Genomic DNA, 19552 nt, shown 5'->3' with positions numbered 1-19552 from the left:
GTATGACAACATTAGCATTTCCACTTAATTAAAAACACCCTTAAAGCAGCAATGTTTTAATCACTCCATTTTATTTACTCTCCTCCGGTGTCACTTATAATTGTAACTTTTTATTTTTTAATAATGAGGGATTTTTTTTTCTCCTTGCATCACACAAAAAAGTGCTGTCGATAATTAGCAGTCTTCTGTTATTAGAAGACTCAGGTGTCACAACTGTGTCTCATCCTCATTACAGTAAAAAATTTCACCTATCAGATTCATTATTGCTAGATAATGCGACTGAGAGCCTTTGCAGGCCCTCCAGAAAAGTAATTCAGCCAAGCAAAATTATCAGCTAATTATATTTAGAATCAAAAGCCCAACAACTATTTGCAGATAAATTGTATGAATTGAAGTGAATAGATCTGAATATTAAGATTCATAGATTTAGCAGATGATTTGTTAATTGGAATAAAAAGGTCATTTACTAGTCATTTTAACAATAGATCAATCGGAACCCTATTTATTATTTAACTGGTACTGCATAAGAATTGAAATGATGAATAATTGTATTATTGTCATAAGTTGATCACATTCCTCAAAATAACAAAATATGTGAAACTTAGGAGGATGAATTTTATAAATTTGTCTTAAAATATGTAGGCCTATTTAACGTATTTTAAAACATAGTCCTGATTGAAATAGTGTATATAGCAAGGTTGAGTATTTTAACAAGACAAGAATATAACCTCGGTGGTTGTTTGTGTTTTGTTTTGTTTTTACTTGATGAATTGGAATAGAACCATGAATAAGATAATTTACAAATAAAAGTTGAAATGTGGAATTTGTCTTTTTTTTTTTCCAAAAATCCAATCATGCTATTCCTATCTTACTGAATTTTAATTAGCAGAGGCATTTTTGGAAATGGCGTGGTATGTGTTCATATGATGACTCAAAATGTAACTTAGCCTGCAGTTTTCTCTCAGGGAACAGAATACTCTTAATTCAAATCCGTTATTAAAAAGCAGATAACATGTGCACTTTCTGAAATGCCTGTGACTTCACTTTTTTGATTTTACGTAATTACAAGAGAATGTTCATATGTATTTGCTTTTCGATTGGCACGGCGTTTTAAAGCTGAGTGTCTTCAGATGAAGTTCTTATTTTCTTTGGTTCATGAAGAATATTACTGGTTTATGTGCTTAAAACTTCTGTTGATGTTTTATAAATGTAGTCACAGTGTATTTTATAGCTGTGCTTACCGTAAGAATTTCTGTGTACCCTATACATGTAAAGAAAAAAATATGAAATATAAGTGTGATTTCTGAAATGAGTAACTGGTAACTAGATTCTGTGCTTTTCCACTGTGTTACCTTGAAACTTCTATCAGTTTTAAAGCAAAACTTTGAACTCAGTATTTTTTCAAACTTTGCAGCCTCAAAGTAAAGACTTTCCATTTAAACAAGTTAACATAATAAAATAGGGAAAGCATCACCCACTTACAAACAGCTTAAATTGCATGTACTTTGTCACTGTAAATAAACAAGGTAAACATTGACATGACTTCAAATTATTCTTGGGTTGAAAAAAATCTGCAGTTCAAAATAAAATTCTGCCTTTGGTCAACAGTTTGGATGCAATTCAAAGTTTCTCATAAAATAAACATATTTTAAAGAGTGTTTTGAATTTCACTGCATAATTTCTAGCCAAGAGAAATTACAGTGGTATCTTTAAAGTTTATTATATGTCAAATCAATAGCCATTATGCAGGGGTAAAACAACCACTGAGATGCAGTACCTTTCCCCCACTTAACCCTTCCTACCCTTACAGGAAGAAAACTTCCTATAGGTGATCTTTGGGGGAAAACCCTCTCACAAACTGAAACTTTCTTTTTGTGTTTGTTTAATCAATAAAGGTATTCTTTTATGATGAAATGGAAAATGATCTAAGTTTGGAGGCAAGAAAGCAAAATGTTCGTTAAAGCAATGTTCATGAGAGTTTTTCCATCAAGGAAAGGGGGATAGTTTTATCTTCTGCATAATAACAAATTGTTTTGAAGCATGAGCTTAAATGAAAATGCCCCATCACAACAGACTGTAAATTTTTTTCTGGTGCTTTAAAGAGTGCCTCGATCATTTCCACGGCTACAGTGTTAAAGTTAAGTATTTGCTATTTTATTTAAACATTTTTGAAAAATGAACATTCTGGGCTTTGCAGCATTATTAAGAAAAGCTGTCCGTACTTTACCACGTTGTTCCATGTGTTTATCTGCTGATTATAAAATGTGTTAAACAGTATTTTAAAAATAAAAAAAAAAATGCAGAGCTGCGCTTTGATTAATTCAGTGAACAAAACATATGCTGTTGGTTCTGTTCTATGAAATTCATATATGATCAATAAAATCTTTTAAAAGAGCAACTTTGGCTTCTAGGATTGTACTGCCGACCATGGTTTTTGTTCCAGTGAACTCTGGACTCGTACTGTTAACTTAGGCAAACAAAACCACTTTCTGGCTGTGATAGTAATGTCTTTTTAATATATTCTTGCCCCCCTTTCTAAAATTTCTTTAGGTTGGAAGCTGTGTATTGTGGTTGTTACCCACTTTGTCCCAAGGATTTGGTTTATCCGGAAATATTCCCAGGTAGCTGCCTTAATATACTTTCGTCTTTGCTGAGGTTTAATACATGATTCGTGCTAAATTAGAAAGTTTGAAAATAAACTTAGGCAGGAGCAATTGTTTATTTGGCAAGTCAACATGTTAGTGTTAAGGAAAATTTTATGTGTTTTAATACATTAGAGTAAGCTTATATTTACCATCTGTTCTTTTAAGATAACAAAAAAGCAAGTTTTCAAATAGCATTCTTCATTGTTAGCATACACATCCCATAATGATGGATTTTTATAAGCAGGTCAGCATTGCTGCAGATTTTTTTTAAATAATATACACAGAAAAATTGAGAACTGAAAGTCGCACCAAATTATTTAAACAATCAACTAGTTAATAATATGCAACTGTTGTGCAGGGTCCATACGGCTATAATGCCAGTTCTTTGAAAAAATTCTCATCACTAAATATATCACATATGCATTGTGTTACATTAGAATAATGTATTTTAATCACCCAAAGGAGATGTCTAAACAGCACAACTACACAGTCTTATTTAGCATTAAACATCCTTGTGAGCTGAGGTAACCTTATAAAATCATGCTTAAATAATGTAAAACACGAGGCGGCACAGAGCAATATGCATTTTTAATTAGTAAAGTGACTAATATCGAGTGTGTGCTTTGAGGTTTTTGTTTCATTAAAAATGTATCTGTTTTTCCTGCAGCCGAATATCTGTATTCTACACCTGAACAGCTTTCAAAAAGGCTCCAGAATTTCTGCAAGAGACCAGATACTGTAAGAAAACATCTCTATAAGGTAGTTATTGAGAAGAGGTCTTATGTGGTATAAATGCCATACTGAAGTACAAAGAAAAATCTTTAAAAAAAAAAAAACATTTAATTAACATACTAATGTTTAAAGGAAACATGCTAGGGATGGATATTAGTTGTTACACTAACAAGGATTAATTAAACTGGATGCCAGTTGTATTAACCTAGGTCTTATGAAATACGTGCACTTAATCACCGTACATGCTTTTTTTTTAATTTATTGTTTTCTGAGATGACTGTCCTTTACATTTAGCCCCAAGAGGCTTATAAAAATGAACCTGGATTAATGTAACTCATTAGTTTAAAAGGAAGTAAAGGAAAGATTCCACAATTATACTAATGAGGATAAGCCATTCTTCCCATCATAATGAAATCTTCCGTCCTCAAAAATCCAGGTGAATGACAAGACTGAAGTTCGGTGTTCGTTTTGGAACAACTTTAAAGATGATTTTCAAGAATCGCATATTTGCATTTCGGGTTCAATAAAATGATGTAAAAATCCTCGGTTTGTTTAGAATTAGACTGCCAGTCTCGCCTCTGAATAGCAAAGGCGATAGGGGAATAGTATAAATAGCCTCATCGTTCGGTCCCTTCGTTCATTATCTTTTCTCCCATTGTTTCAATCAAGATTTTTACATTGTCAAAGTAACACAAAGAGGCCCTACTAGAAGTCTAAGTAATCAAACTAGGATAAATCTGCTTCACGAGTGTCCGAAGGTGGCTCTAGGCCATAAGTAAGACACCTTTTTACATTCTTTGAATGTAGCATCTTCATTTTACATAAATTCAGGATAGTATACAATCTCTCAGTTTTATAATCTGGCATGTTTTAATTTTCCTATGTTAACTATAACCTTGACACATGAAATACGGTCGTCTGCCTCTTTTCTTTCCTTCCCATTTCATGGCCTAAAATACATATTTACAGAGTGATACATCAAAACATGAATTTGTTTCTGCAGGAAACAGTTAAACTTCAGGAAAAAGGGAGAGAACCAAAAATGCAATTTAACACCCAATTTCAAGCTCATTATCTTTCATTGTCTATTAACTTGGCAATGGTTCAGAAGGTAGCTCATAATAGTTTAAAATGCTGAGTGAACAGTTCCAGGCTTCAGTATTACTCCTTGAGTCAATACTATTGTGTCGTATACAGGGGAAGCTTCACAGGCAAAACAGCCCTCCAAGGTTGACCTCAGTATTTCTTAATTTTTAAAGTTCCATAGCAGTTTTGTTTTGTTTGTGTCAAATATTAATGAAATCATTTCCCACATGGTAAACTACCAAAATATGCAGAATATGAAAACTAAAGAAATAGACCAATAACTATTAATGCAGATAGATTCCTATATATGATGCGAAGCTATTTTCAAAGAGTTGACAATCAAGTTTTTTTTTTTATTATTCTTTCAGGTGAATTTTTGGTAAAGTATTTACAAATGTATTCCCATCATTAAAATATATCAGCTTTTAGTTTTGCTTCAGGTTAGGCTTTATTAACCCTGTTATTTTGCATCTGCACCTTTTTAACCATTTAGAAGTTACTGCAACAAGTTGCCTTTAGTTAGAAAACAGATCTCTAATTGAAGTATTTTAATGCAGCTACTGCCATAATTATAAAATGAATGTCAGCTGTTAAAAAAATGAACTTGTTACTCATGCAGTTTAAAAGAGAAGCTATGCCTTAAATGTTATTTCATTGAATTGTTGCATCTTACTGTTTCCATGTATTAAAGTCTGTTATATCATAAAATGTTCCATCTCAAAATTTTATAGTCATTCATGTCTAAGCGTTTATAAGAATGTATATGTGTAATTTACTCATAAATATTTTTTACCTGCGATTTTTATCCTTATAAATCTATAGTATGTTTTCACATATGTACTCGTTTATAATTCTCAGTGATATTGTATCAAAGTAGTGTTCTCAAAAAGAAATATATCAGTCCAAGAATGATAAGTAACCAAAGGCTCTATGGCACAATTTTCAGGAACAACTGGTACGTTGCAAGGCATCAAGTTAAATCCACAGGAACCACCGGAGTTTTTAGTTTGGTTATCGTAATAGGATTTTGAGTCAAAACAGAAAAAGAATGTCGTCTAAAACTTCACGATTAAGATGTAGTAAATTATGTTGTTTTTTACCTGATGTTCTATAAATATACACATTTTCAGATAATGTTTGCTTTTACTACATACCAGAGTATTAACCCCAAAGCAGCTTTTCATCTCCTTTTTTTATGCAGTGGAAGAGGATCCTTTGTGTACAGTGAAGAGCATTTTTTTTTCTTTTTTAGATTTATTCCATTGGACAGTGCCGTTTTGCTTTTATAAAACATATGCTTCTAAGATCTAAAAGGATAGAATGTCACTGAAATCTTTAATTTGCTCCTTTTACATTTTTACACCTTATTTTTGTGTGTGTGTTAGAAGTTTACATTTTAAAATCATCTCAACTGCTTATCATCTAGAGTTCACTTTAGGATAGGATTTTTCATATGGATTCACACTTAGAAATTTAATGACTAGAATAAGACTACTAACACTTGGCTTTCTTCCCACGTGAGACGTTATACTTTCATTATGAGTGAGAATTTGGGGGCTATAACTTGAAGCCGGATTTGAAATGGAATGCTAGTAACTGAAAAGCAGAAACAGAATTTGGTACTTTCTTTCTTAAAGTGACTCTTTCGACTACAGAATACTGTGTCCTTGACTTCCTATCTGAAATGGTTTCAGGCCTGATATGTGTAAATTGGTCGTGTGCGTGCATGTGTGCGCGCTGTCTCCTCCCCTCCCACACACACACACATTTTTCTTAGATCTTTAGAGAAATTCAGTGCATGCGAATATCAAATGCTAGCTGAGCCACTTCTTAATAAGTTGACATCTACAGTTTAGTCATTGACTATAACTTTCTTGTATGTTCAGTACATATCCTTTTCTACCTAGAGGAAGTACACTGAGCACAGTACATGTCAAAGATAAAGTAGGTTTCACTTCATTCGCAACAGGAAGCTTGTATATGAGTCCCCAAGGAGCCCTAGTAGTGCAGTGGTTAAAGCGCTCAGCTGCCAACCAAAAGGTCAGCAGTTCGAACCCACTAGCCACTCCATGGGAGAAAGATGTGGCAGCTTGCTTCCTTAAAGATTACAGCCTTGAAAACCCTGTGGGGCAGTTCTACTCTGTCCTGTAGCGTCACTGTGAGTCAGAATCGACTCGATGGCAACAGGTTTTCTTTTTGTTTTTTATATGACTCCCAAGCCTAATTTGAACACAGGTTTCTACATATAATCATAAAATAACCAGCCAAGGATTGACTTCCTGTGTTAATAGTTCTCCTTTCCAACCTGAACAAGTCTAACACTGTCAAGTTGTATTTTCTTTGCCTCATTTTTACTCTGTGATTTTCCTTACTAAAAATTCCCAACGATTATTTGAAGTCAGTACTTCATATTTTTAGAGAACCTTTGATCATCATATTTTCAAATGCTTTAGGAAAAAAAACTTACAGGGATATCCACTTGTTATCAGTCTTGAAAATAGCCCAAGAGTACAAATGGAGCAGCCGGGAAAGGTAGACACAGCCAGACTGATGGAAGGGCTTCACAGTGCTGTCCTGTTGCTCATTCACTTCATTAACAAACTGAGTGATATTCTGCGGGGGGGGCGGGGGGGGAGGATGTCATTATTTCTTTTACTTTTTCAAGAATGACCTATAGTTGCTCAGATGATGGCTGCTGATTTTTATTTTGTTCTCCCCTTCAAGTTCTTCAACATTCAAGAAACCTCTATAACCTGCTGTTATTTGGAGAAGAGGAGAATTTTCAGATTTCTGCCCATAACTGATTCCAAACAACGATTAAGCTTGCAGTTCAGACTCAGTGCTCAGAAAAACCATTTGTGGTTGCCTTAATTATGTCAGGCCACATCTACCCAAGCCACAGCCAAGAAGCCACTTTAAGTTTCCTTAAAGAGACTGGTCACTTTAGAAGAAATTTTTTCACTTTGAGTCCCCTTTTAATTTGAGCTTGTACTCTAGATGTGAATAAGGTGTTGCTCACTCATATTAACTCCTCCAAAGTCATTACTTTTTTCTTACAAATGAAAACTTAAAAGCTTGTGACATTTCAAGAACTACTAAAAATTGAACCAGCACAACATAAGGCGAAGTCTCAGTCTTAGTCTCTCTCTCTTCTCCCCACCCTTCCCTCCTTCGATTTGATTTGATTTGATTTTCCTGTGATTTTTCTAAGCAAAATAAAAGCAAAAAACCTTCAGCTCCGGAGATACACTCTGGGTGATTAAGATCAGCTAGAGGTTTTGGCTTCATGTCCTTCTCTGCTATTCATTTACAGTCTGGCTTTAGGTGATTTTCTTGGCCTCTAAATGATGCATCTGTAAAACTGGATGGATTTTTTTTAAAGACCTTCATAACATTTTCCCCTTGAGTACTGCCATAATGAAATAATGGATATAAGCCCATTTGTAAACTTGAAGCACTTTATAAATTTCACCTTATAGTAATGGTATTTATCTTATGCCTTTGCCACTTAAAAAGTAAGATTCTCATTACCAGAATCATGTATGAGGACGTTGTGTATCTTGTGTTCGTAGAAGTTAAGGCTGGATGATAAACGTCTAATAGCCGTCATCCGTAACGTAAACCAGGACATTTGTGTGCAGCAGCATGTACCCATTTCCAAAAAACAGTGGCTTTTCCCCTATGGCTGGAAGTATAGTTGCGCTTTAAACCAGATACTGGAATTTCCTGAGATGATGAAACTTGAGAACCATTTACTTGGTGGCTTTTTGAAATATAATTGACCTACGTTATTCAAATTTGCAATATGAATTTTCAGCATACTTTTGTCGCTCAGTCGTTAATGCGTCTTCATTTCCTTCTCTCCCTCTCCCTTACAGGGTAAAATGGCTCCGTTTTCTTGGGCAGCCCTACATGGTAAATTCAGGTCTCTGCTTACAACAGAACCTAAAGAAGATTTGTGACAGATGGGGCTAAGTCACAAACTTGCAGCCTAAGGCAGAATCTGTAGAACTTTCCAGAGTGTGCCCATATTTACCTGATCAGAGAGAAAAGAAAATCTGCAGAGGAAGCTGAGCCTGGCTGCTTGTCATAGCTGACACAGAGCCATCTGCCACAAACCTGTGGCGGCTTCAGATCTCCAATCCCTGCCACCACCCCAACTCAAATTAAATACAGATTCCTAGAGACGTTATGATGGTTACACATGTCCTCGGCATCACATGTAGGAGACTGTTCAAAAAAAATATGTGGCCTGTTGTATAACCGCACTCATGTATCCCATATGTGGTGCCACATTGAATTTCCGGTTGAATCTGTTTTTATCCTTTGTACTGGATGACATGGTGCCTGAATTCTTTCTCTTCGCCGACACGATGGCAGCCAAACCAAAGCTTCAAACGCTTGCACTTGGCTGGGTTTCTACCTAGGTTGCCAGGTTATCATCGGAGCCTTCTTGTGTCCTCAGAGGGCCACAGGGTCTGAAAAGAGGATCAGAATGCTATCGGGCTAATTGGGCAGCCATCTCAGAATTGTCTGTGGGCAAAGGTCTGCTTTAGCACTTTTCTTTTAGCAAATTAATGACTCTCCGGCACAGGGGTTTTTAAGTGAAGGTATTAATAAGGGGTCTGGCAGGTATTCCCATGATTCACAGCGTTACATTTGCATTTAATTAATCTTAAAGAAAGTTGCAGGATAAACAGCTGTAATTCGGACAGACATGGGAAGTACACTAAGTGGAGCCATCTCTCCCATAAAATGAACACTGAGATACTTGTTTTAATTTTCTTTCCCAGAGCTAAAGCTGGAGAAATCAAAATACTTCTAACAAAACTAGTTATTTGGATATAAATACTCCTCAAAAATATTTGCATCCAGCTACAAATACGATCTTTTCACGATACATCACTTAGGATTCCAATAGGCAAGCTGCTGTATTTGTTGATGTAAAGATGTTTTGAACGGTTAGATTGTAAAATAAATTTTTAATAAAGTACCCACTGCAATTTTTAATTAGCATATCTCATCTACGTGTAAGTGTATGTCTATCCGTTTCTCACCGAACACTTCCTTGTGTCAGAGACAACGAATACAATTGTTTCTTCTCTGGATGTTTTGCAAATGTTTGTAAGATATTATGACATTTCCAAGATTTTCTTTGCATTCTGGAAAGCAGGAGGTAAACATTTGTAGTCATTAAGGTAAAGTCTGTTGATAAACCATCTTCTGTTTACTGACAGGTAAATTGTAACTTCACTTGCTTTTCAAATGAATAACTTCTTCACATTGCAGAGTGAGGAACAGCCAGGGAGAGATGGGTAGAAAAAGGCCAGACCTGGCTCTCTGGATTTGAGGCAGATTAAACGGTCTAGCAGTCATCTGAGACTGAGTGGGCAGTGGTTCAGAAATCCAGTAGGGCCCCTTTGACAGGTAGCAAAATTGTAAGCAAGAAATAGATCAAGGTCAGGAAGCCAGGTACAGCCCTTGGGATAGAGGCAGTCTTGCAGATCAAAGAAAGCAGTTCAGAATTCATGAGGCCTGGGAATTGTAAAGCAGGAAGAGTAAGAAGTAGAAACAGTGAGCTCTATTTTTGGACGGCAACTTTTCGCCCTAACCAGTATGAGATTCATAACGGGACATCACAGCACTGACTTCTACCACACCCGCCACCCCTTGAAGTATTTCCGTAAGCGCACTATGCTAATTTTGCCCACAGCAACACATGGAAGAGGATTGGCATGTTGATGCTTCTGACCGTGCCTGGGGGAGGGGGCAGGGAGGTGGCCGGCAAACAAACACAGAAGGCACGTGTTATTTGCGTAAAAATAATGCAAATAGGATTGGTAGTCCTAGCTCCTAGGGAAGTCACTGAACAAATTACCTCCTCACTCATAAAACAAAGAGTTCAGGGGTTATTTCTGAAATTCCACCAGATCTAAAAAAGTAAAAAGTAAAGATATGAATAAGAAGCTCTTACACACGTCTCCTCAGCAGGGTTTATCATCTAATGAGACCAGTCAATTTGCTTTACTCAGATAGGTGCCATGTCATAAAAAAAAAAAAAATTTGATGTTGATGTTTTATCAAGATAATATGATAATCTCACCACCAAGAAGCAGTATTTAGACTACTGTGTTGTTCTGTCCTGAATAATGGGCTCAGATTTTATAGTGAATGAGATGTTATATGTACAACTGTCAGTATGTGTTTTCTCACTAACTGATGGGGAGAAACATTAAATATATTTCAGATAGGACATCTAAAACATTTAAATATTTTCCTGATTGGATGAATATAATATTGAAAATTACCTGTATAATTTTTTTTCCGACACCCATAAAACTCAAATCAAACTGGCTTTAGCTGTGCTCAGCATTCCTTCTGGGATAAAAACTTACATTAAACTTACCACTTCTTAAAACCATGTTTTTAGATCTTGGTATCAATGCACATAAGCAATAAAAAGTTTTGTAATTGTGTAATTCTTAACATATGAAGAGATATGACTATATGAATGTGTGTGGGTACACACACACACACATGCTTCTTGACACCCATAACATGGTAAAATGGAGTGTTATTAAGTGAGTTAACCCATATTTTGTTGAAGTTGGAATAAATTGGGAACCCACATTTTCACTAAAGAAATCAAATGCCCCCATTACTTCTTATGTTGAGTATATTCTTTGAAAAGTTTGGTATGTTTTTAACATTCAATTCTGTTACTTTTATTCTTCTAAAATAAATCATTAAACCATTTTTAATTTTAAATATCTTTAAAGTCTGCCCATTGTCAAGACCTCTGATACCATGTCTAGGATGCCTGCCCTGAACTCACTTTATGGTAAGCCATTAATTGTGTTTACTAGCTAGGTGTTTCTATAATAAATAACAGAACATCTAAGTTCTTAACCTGCTCAGTTATGCCATGTTGATCAGGAAGATGCATTCAAAAGGTCTTTCTCGGAATGCTCCTCCTTTTAATAACCACCCTTCAAACACGGTTAGGCTTAAATGCCCAGCTCTCATTCTTAATTCTTCAGATCTGCCACATGAAGATGGTAGCAGAATCGGTAAGTCAGTAGGAACCTTAGTCATAGAGGGCTGCAGAGGTAGAGGGCTGCAGAGATTAATTTCAACACCTTGAAATGCATCTGGAAGCAAAGATTTCATTTTATGTTGAAGGTGTTAATTCTATTTGATATTTTTAAAAGTAAAATCTGTGTTTTTGAGAAAGCATCTGCTACCAAGAAATATTATGAGCCACAAAAGAATTTTCATTTAAGCCTTAAGATACTTTCTGTAAGTGATAGATTTGGCTTTCAAAATGGAAGTCCATGCTGTCTTTTAATATCTGCATATTCTATTAGTCTTTGTCCTCAGTTGACTAGTGACAGGTACCAGCCTCACTGCCTTTTGCTTCAGTGAGAAATTGGGTAGTATTTAATGCCAGATTTTATATGTAACAATGAAGAGAGTATGTTATAAGCCACTGACTTGAACGTGTTTCACGTCAATATTTGAACTGAGATACAGCACAACTTAGAAAAGTTGATAGTATCAATTGCTTCTTCTACATTACCCACTCTCTTCAAAGCTATTTATTAAAATGTAATTGAGAAAGTTTAAGAACATGAAAACAATTCTACATGTTGCTCAAAGATATATCATATGCAATAAAAGTATAATGAGAAATTGGAAAATTAACACCAAATTTACAATAATGATGATGTCGGGGGAATGATGATGGGAACTTGAATGGAACATATAACTGGGCAGGGGCGCATACACTACATGCTTTACGGTTTATTAAGCTCAGGTATTGGTACACAAAGGCTTGTTACTATTATTTATGACGCTTGTCTTAAATGTTCTTGAATATACCTTTTGATAGGAGCTATAAATACTTTGGGAAGCATGTGGCTAGTTTTGCTACCATGTCATCCTTAACATTTCTTGACTCCCTAAACCATTAATACAAACAGAAGACCATTTTCCCTTAGAAGGTGGCAGAGTCTACTCTTAACTTCTGGCTTTGTATGAAAAGACTTGCCTCTGCTTACTGAGAGCCAAGGACTTAACCCCAACCCTGAAACAAATCATATGGTGAACAGTGAAGAAAGTCTGAGTTGACTGTCCATGGGTTCCTTTCTCTTGGAACTACTGATCACCATGTCTGTCATCTGTGTCATTATTAAATATAAGATGGAAAACTATACTTCTATAAACTCTCTTTTGAAGGGTAATGAGAGGAAGATGAAGGCAGATGTTAAAGGAGTCCAGTCCTTTTATCTTGAAAAATTCAGAGCTGTGTGGTGGAGCACAAGAGCTCTCTGAGTTCCTAACCACATTGGCCACTTCCTGTCATGTTATCATCCTCTTTCCTCCTCAAGATACATGAGTGACTTGTGGGCTCTGTCCTTTCGTTGTAGCCTATCCTATGACAAGGGGAGCCTCCCTATTTAGGATGTCCTCGCTATATGTAGAGGCACACATGACTTCAGGGACCAGGATCCCCACCCACCCTTCAGTCCATTTCCATAAATTGGAATTTGGGATCAGTGTCTTCAGGGTCCTCCCATTAGTTATCATTACAAGAGTGATCCTTATTCTCTCACTTGGCTCTGTCATAATGAATTTCAATCCTAGAAGAAGTTCATAATTTTTTTCATAAACTTATATAAGGAATTTATTATTCTTGGGAGATAATAAAAATTGCTCTCCTGTTAGTGACTGCATTTAAATAGCAGATCTAAGGTGGGATGCTAGAAGATGTGGCTTCTACTAACATTGTTTGTTTAACACATTTCACTAGGAATTTGAAATCCTTTATAGTTGAAAATCTAATGTTTCACTATCATTTCACAAAAAAGAAAATTAAGATATCATGAAGTGACATATTTTGGAGTTGGACTGTTTGAAATAGAAAGACCATAAGCCTTTCCCTGCATGGGATAGCGTCATTGTTACCAATGTGCCTTTCAGGAAGCACCAAGTTCAAGGTGCATGACTCAACCTGGAGTTCTTTTCTATTTCTCCCCTCACCAGGCAAGAGAAGGCAAAGGGTGGGGGTGGGGGTGGGGGGTTGCTTTGATGCCCACACTGTCGGTGTTAAAAGGAACACGAGAGACCATGTTGTGTGGAAATTGCAAACTAGGAGACTGTGGACAGAGTATTACCTGTGATCTGGTGGTACTTGGCTAATGTTTTAAGCGATTGTTATTATATCTCTAGGGAGGCATTCTCTCTCTCTGTCACAGGCCACACCACTCCCTGTGGTCTTACTTTCTGCTGGATGTCTACATTTATTTATGTTACTTTCCTTGCCTTCCTGGTAAGCATTTATTTTTGGAACCTCCCCATTTTAGATGTGGAGACTGGAGGGCCTAAGGAGAAACTGACTTGCCTTGGGTCCCGTGGTGATAGCGGCAGGTCTAGAACTCTGGTTCCCAGGGCTCTTTCAGTAGACTGTGGTCAACTCAGTTGGTCAAGATCACCCACCCCTGAAAGAAAGCCAAGGAGGAAAAGATCTGTCCCTGCATTCTTTCCTCTTCTCCCACTTCTCTTACTTTTAGAAGAAACATGCATTAATAAGGTGCTAACACCTTACTGTAGATTTATTTCATGTGACTCCTGGCTGCATTTATATTCTAAATGACCATAAGGAAAGAATGCAAAAGAATTATTCCTGGCACTAAAATTTCAGACTCTGTGTTACCTGTGATATTTCTGAGCAGCTGAGTCTTTTCTACTGCCTCTCGAACCAATCAACAATGAAGTTGCTTATCCACATAGATACAAGGCTGACTCTGTATCCAAAACCCTGTGTCCACGAGCCCACCTGGTGCAAAGGGCCAAAGAGCGGGAGGAACAGGTTGTTTCAGTAGCACCTTTAAGTGTGCAGCACTGGGCCGGCTTCCTCTCATCCGGAACAGATAACCCAGAAATTACATCCTGAAACTTATTTCCTTGGAAAGAAAAGGAAAGGGAGGGATAACTTTAAAAGAAGATACTTCTAATATGGTATTAAACTGTAATTCATAGGGAAATTTATGCCTGAGATATGAATTTCTGAAAATAGGGTTTTTTTTTTTAAGGCAAACAGTGACACATCTTTAATTACAGAGTAATCAATACCAGTGGTGTATTATCTCCTGATATTTCCTTACACAGATATCAAAGCATGCAGCTGTTTTTGAAAACGGATAATCAAGTACAATATAAGTATATTACATCTTGCACTTAAAACACACCCTTCAACTAAGCAGCATCATGGAGCACTTAACAGTGAGAAACAGAGCTGCTTATAGTAGAATCCTAACTGAACAAATTAGCTTTGAATGGTAACTTAAGAATCGTAGTCAAACCTAAATGCCTGTTCTTGCCAGCAAAGACATTCCAAAGGCATAGAACATGCCAAGTAAAAAGTCTTTACTTCAGGATTATGGCGGCAGTTCTCAAAAGCCAGCATAACTTAATGATCAATCAGAGAATATAGAGCAATAACTCCACAACTGAAGGATGCATTAAAAACTGTACAAGGCATTAATAGTGGAATGGGGAGGCAGAGTGGGACCGTGACCGGAAGTATGAAGCCCTTGGAAAGCTCTATTTATTGCTTTCAATCCAGGCAGCAAAAAAGAAAGAGAGATAAACATGGCCAAAGAAAAGTATGTGGACAAATGTGGGGGGTAAGAAAGGAAACAAAGGTTAAACAAGGCCAATATGATTCAGAATAAAAAGGGGGGAGTGGAGTATAAGGAGCCGGCTGCCATTACTAAATGTTACTGAAGAAGAACTGAAATTGAGATGGGGAGGTCTGGGTATTTTACTAAGTGGATTACTGTCCTCTCCCTTGGGTGTCTGAAGTTGCAGATTTTAACTTATTTGATGTGGGGTCTTATTGTGAAATTCTTCGTAGGGGGAAGGGTAAGTAGAGACATTTATGAACACTTCAAAAAAAAAAAACTCGTTGCCATCAGGTCGATTCTGACCTATATGACCACTTAGAAAGTAGAAAAGGGAAACATAGACATGTTATAAATTTAACTATGATAAACCCAGTGTTTGAAGCTATGGACAAAGATAAATGGTCAAAAAAAATTAGCTCATGATAATAATAGAATTTAAAGGGAACCTAGAGGTTCATCCAAAAGACAGACAAAACCCATAGATGTCTGAAACCAAGGATTTTGAGTGACTTTTAAAAAAAAAAATTTTTTTTTTAACTTAGGGGTGATTTTTATTGCCACTCTCCTTTCTCCACCCTTTTGAAAACATAAATCGTAACTGGCATTTAGAAACCTGGTTGCAAACATCACTTACTAATATAAACTTAATTCTGAGCTGTTCTTTGGTGGGTGGTAAAAAATACGACTGAACAACAACTGGCCTGAAACAACAGGAACGGGGTGATCCACTCAAACTCAGAAGAAGAAAAAAATCCAAATTTGCTCTTTAGCCTTATTTATTTCACTGAAAGAGCCAAAAAGTGGTGAGGGTGTGGCTAAATCCCAGAAGAACTAGATACTTAGAGGGAGATTTTTCAAGTTTTGGTAAATGTGTATCAGGAAGTGCTATTTTTTAGGGGGAAGGGTTGGAACTCTAAGGTAACCTGCATTGATGTGTGTGTCTGCTAATCTGGGGCTCCTTCTCAGGGCAGGTGGGAAAATAAGGCTCTGCCTTCTACAACTGAAGACAGTGGGGTGGAAGACTTAACTGTGTTCTTACTCCCCTAGTGTAATGCTGCTGTTATCTGGCCGGCAACCAGTCCACAGACATATTGGTTCAGGCATTTGTCTGGCCAATATTGTTAGGAATCATTTAAATTGAAAATATGGATCAGATGGTATTTAAGAATTACTGATAGGCGGCTATTAATCTTGAATGCAAATAATATTTGGTGTGTGGGAAAATCACTTAACTGGAAGCACGTGGAAAAACACTTTGAAATAAAAAAGAAAAAAAAAAAAACTTCCTGTGGGGAAATGTCATTGATGGAGGAAAATACAAATGAAGAATGGAAAACATCTACAAAGAAGAAGACTGGTAAAATGACTAAGCAAAGCATCCTCGTCACCTTCAACCTGGTGCGTCAATTGGATGAGCCCATAGGAGAGTTGCAGCCCTGGTGGTATAGTGAGTGGTTAAGAGCTTGGCTGCTCACCAAAAGGTTGGCAGTTCAAATCGACCAGCCACTCCTTGGAAACCCTATGGGGCAGTTCTACTGTGTCCTACAGGGTTACTATGAGTCACAGTGGGTTTGATTTTTGGGTTATTATTATTTTTTTTTTTACAGTAGAGTTAGGAGACCTAGTGGCGCAGTGGTTGAAGTGCTTAGCTACTGGCAGGTCGTTGGTTAGAAAACCCACCAGCCACTCTGAGGGAGAAAGATGTGGCAGTCTGCTTCCCTAAAGATTAAAAAAAAAAAAAAAAAAGCCTTGGAAACCCTGTGAGGCATTTCTCCTCTCTCCTGTAGGGTCCCTATGAGTCAGAATGGACTCCAGGGCAGTGGGCTGCGTTTTTTTGTTTGTTTGTTTTTTGTTTTTTTGGTATAGTAAACACATTGCTAACAAAGAGACAAACCTCCCTATTTGTACAGCTGACCCAACGACAAGAGAGAAAAAATACAGACGCATGTAACGCCTAGTGGCTCCTGTGAAACTGAAAGGTATCTGCTGTCTAATCACAGTGTAGAAACGGGGACACGAATGGAAATTTGTAATGGTCAGTGAGCGGGCTTTGGATTCTAAACACTCCTCTCCCTTCTGTGGAGGATTGAGGACACCATGGAGTGGAACCGGTTTCTTAGAGCCCAGGGGCAGGGTGGAGATTGTTTGGTGATGATGATTAATTAAAAGGAGAGGAATCCAAGCAGTCATCTCCAGGCACTCTCCTGAGCTGCAGAGCCATGGAGGGGAACTTGTGTGCTCTCTGGTGCTTGCAGCTATGTTCCCTGGCTTTGAATCGGCTTGGCTTTTTTCCCCTGGATTTCCAATGCTGTGATACCAGGCCAGCAAAATGGAATCTACAAAATTGCAAAACAAAACGGGGAGGGGGGGAAGGGGGGAGGATTTTACTGAAGATAATGAATTGCAACGGTTTAACCACCAAATTTTAAAACTTAAAAATGTTGTATGAGTAATGAAGTTTTAAAGAAGCAAAATGTGTTCGAGCAGTTTATTTATAGTCCCTTTTTTGTAAGAGGTTCCCCAGACCTCTGGGTACATCAGCAAACTGTCCTCCCACACGACGGAGCGTGCAGCTGCGATTTGGCCCCGGGCACCACCTACCCGGAGTCTCTACCTAATGCATTTTACATTTCCACAGATAATAAAAGAGGGAGAGAGAAGAAGAAAAGGGCGGGGGGAGAGAAGAAGAAAAGGGCGGGGGGAGACAAGAAGGGGCCTTTTTCCCCTTCGGCGTTCTGTTTCCCTTTGTCGCGGCCGTCAGCTGACACATGGAAAATGTGGTGTACTGTTTTGTTTGCCTTTAATCTGTAATTAAGGATTCCTTGTCTGAGGCTTGCTACCTCTTTTCTCCTTCCCTCCCTGCCTCTGAGTTCTTGCGCCCTCGGTCTGGTCTGGCCCCTCACGCTGCAGGCTAGGGGCTCGGGGTCGCCTGGCTGAGCCGCCGGCTGTTGGGCAGGCGGCGGAGCGCAGGGGGCTCGGGTGGCACGCGTCCGGGCACCTCCGGCTCCTCCTGAGCCTGTGCCTCGCGACGGAGCAGCTGCACCCAAGTTGCGGGGAACTGGAAGGGCCGCCACGCGGGGCTCCTCGTGGCCTCTCACGGCGGGTCGGCGCGCGCCCTGGGACCAGGCAGGAACCGGGACCCGGCAGGAACCGGGACCCGCCGCCGCCTTCGCTGCGCGTCCGCTCCTCCCACGCCGCGACGAAGGAGCCAGAGCCCTGGTCCGCCGCGAACCCCGCGGCGAGGCGACGGTCCTCGACACTTCGCTCGGTCCCATCCAAAGTGGGAGGGGGGCGAGTTCTGCAACTCTTCCGGCACACACAAAAAAATGGGGGCGGGGGCGGGGGGGAGACGGTGTCGGCGTTGCTGTCATAAAGTCCTCGCCGCGTCTTGGGCAGAGCCGAAGGAGCCCCGGACGATGGAGAGGCGCTCACACCCGCGAACGCGCACACTCCCACGGGCGCGCACACCCCGATACGCTCGCCCACTGTCACACACACACCCTGGAACGCACCCCAATGCGCGCGCTTCGACTCGACACCCACACACTGACACACACACATACAGGGCGGGTGTCCCAATTCTGCCCTTGCTCATTTGTTCAATAGTTGAATACTCCCTATCGGGCACCCCGGGGAAGGACATGCAGCCAAAGCGGGCAGAACTCTTTTTCTCTATGCGTCTAAGAATTTTGTTGAACTTCGTTCCCTAAGTCTGCCTGTCACAGTCCTCAGTGAGTGAATACGATAAAGATGCACTAAGCAAAAACAGAAAAACTGATTTCCTTTTTGTGTGTGTGTGTCATAAGTAGAAACCGGAGAGTGGATGGGGTGGGCATGGAGGCTCTCCAGAAAGGGAATCTGGCTACACATTTAAAAATACTCCTCTCCGACTCCCTGGAAGATTCAGGCATGTGATTTAAATCCCAACCCCACCCCCAGGACGCTTTCTTTTTCACTTGGTACCTTTAGTTTTAGGTTACAAACTATTTCTCCTCATAACCACCAATTGGGGTTTTAGGAGGAAGAGTGAAAAGGAGTTAAGCATTTATTTGGGCAGGAGACTATTTGGGAGCATCACAATGATTTGGCACTCGTAATTTCATTAAGTGTTGTAAAAACTTGGAGAAAGTGTTTGCTATCATTCTGAAGTCTACATTTTTTAAAAAGCTCCCCATTAGTATTATCATTTATCATTGGGTATTTATTTGAGTGTACACATTTAGAATTGTATGTGTAGGAGAAAAATTGACCCTAGTCCTTGGTTTGGACAATACTGTTTTAGTTTCTTTCCTAGGGCGTAGCATCATTTCTCTCTCTCTCTCTCTCTCACTGACAGAGGTTGTATGCAAAAGAAGTTCATGAACCAAATACAAGAAACATTAGCCAGGCATGTTCTGACCA

The 19552-nt window shown here is 38.6% G+C and overlaps 1 protein-coding gene across 29 annotated transcripts in view; it reads left to right on the top strand.

Moving 5' to 3' along the window:
* The window catches only part of GTDC1 (glycosyltransferase like domain containing 1), a 513355-nt gene that overhangs the window by 419963 nt on the left and 73840 nt on the right, over positions 1 to 19552 (top strand). For 13 of the 29 annotated variants that reach the window (XM_049887146.1, XM_049887139.1, XM_049887140.1 and 10 more), the window contains 3 exons: positions 2551 to 2621; positions 3313 to 3404; positions 7188 to 8332. In XM_049887146.1, coding sequence (XP_049743103.1) covers positions 2551 to 2621; positions 3313 to 3404; positions 7188 to 7334 — 310 coding nt within the window. In that variant the 3' untranslated portion in view covers positions 7335 to 8332. The other 16 variants (XR_007517814.1, XR_007517811.1, XR_007517819.1 and 13 more) reach the window with 6 other exon arrangements.

This window comes from Elephas maximus, chromosome 6 (genome assembly GCF_024166365.1).
Source record: "Elephas maximus indicus isolate mEleMax1 chromosome 6, mEleMax1 primary haplotype, whole genome shotgun sequence".
Taxonomy (NCBI): Eukaryota; Metazoa; Chordata; class Mammalia; order Proboscidea; family Elephantidae; genus Elephas; species Elephas maximus.
Note: the sequence above shows the minus strand (reverse complement) of the source record. Positions and strands in the feature narration are given on the sequence as shown.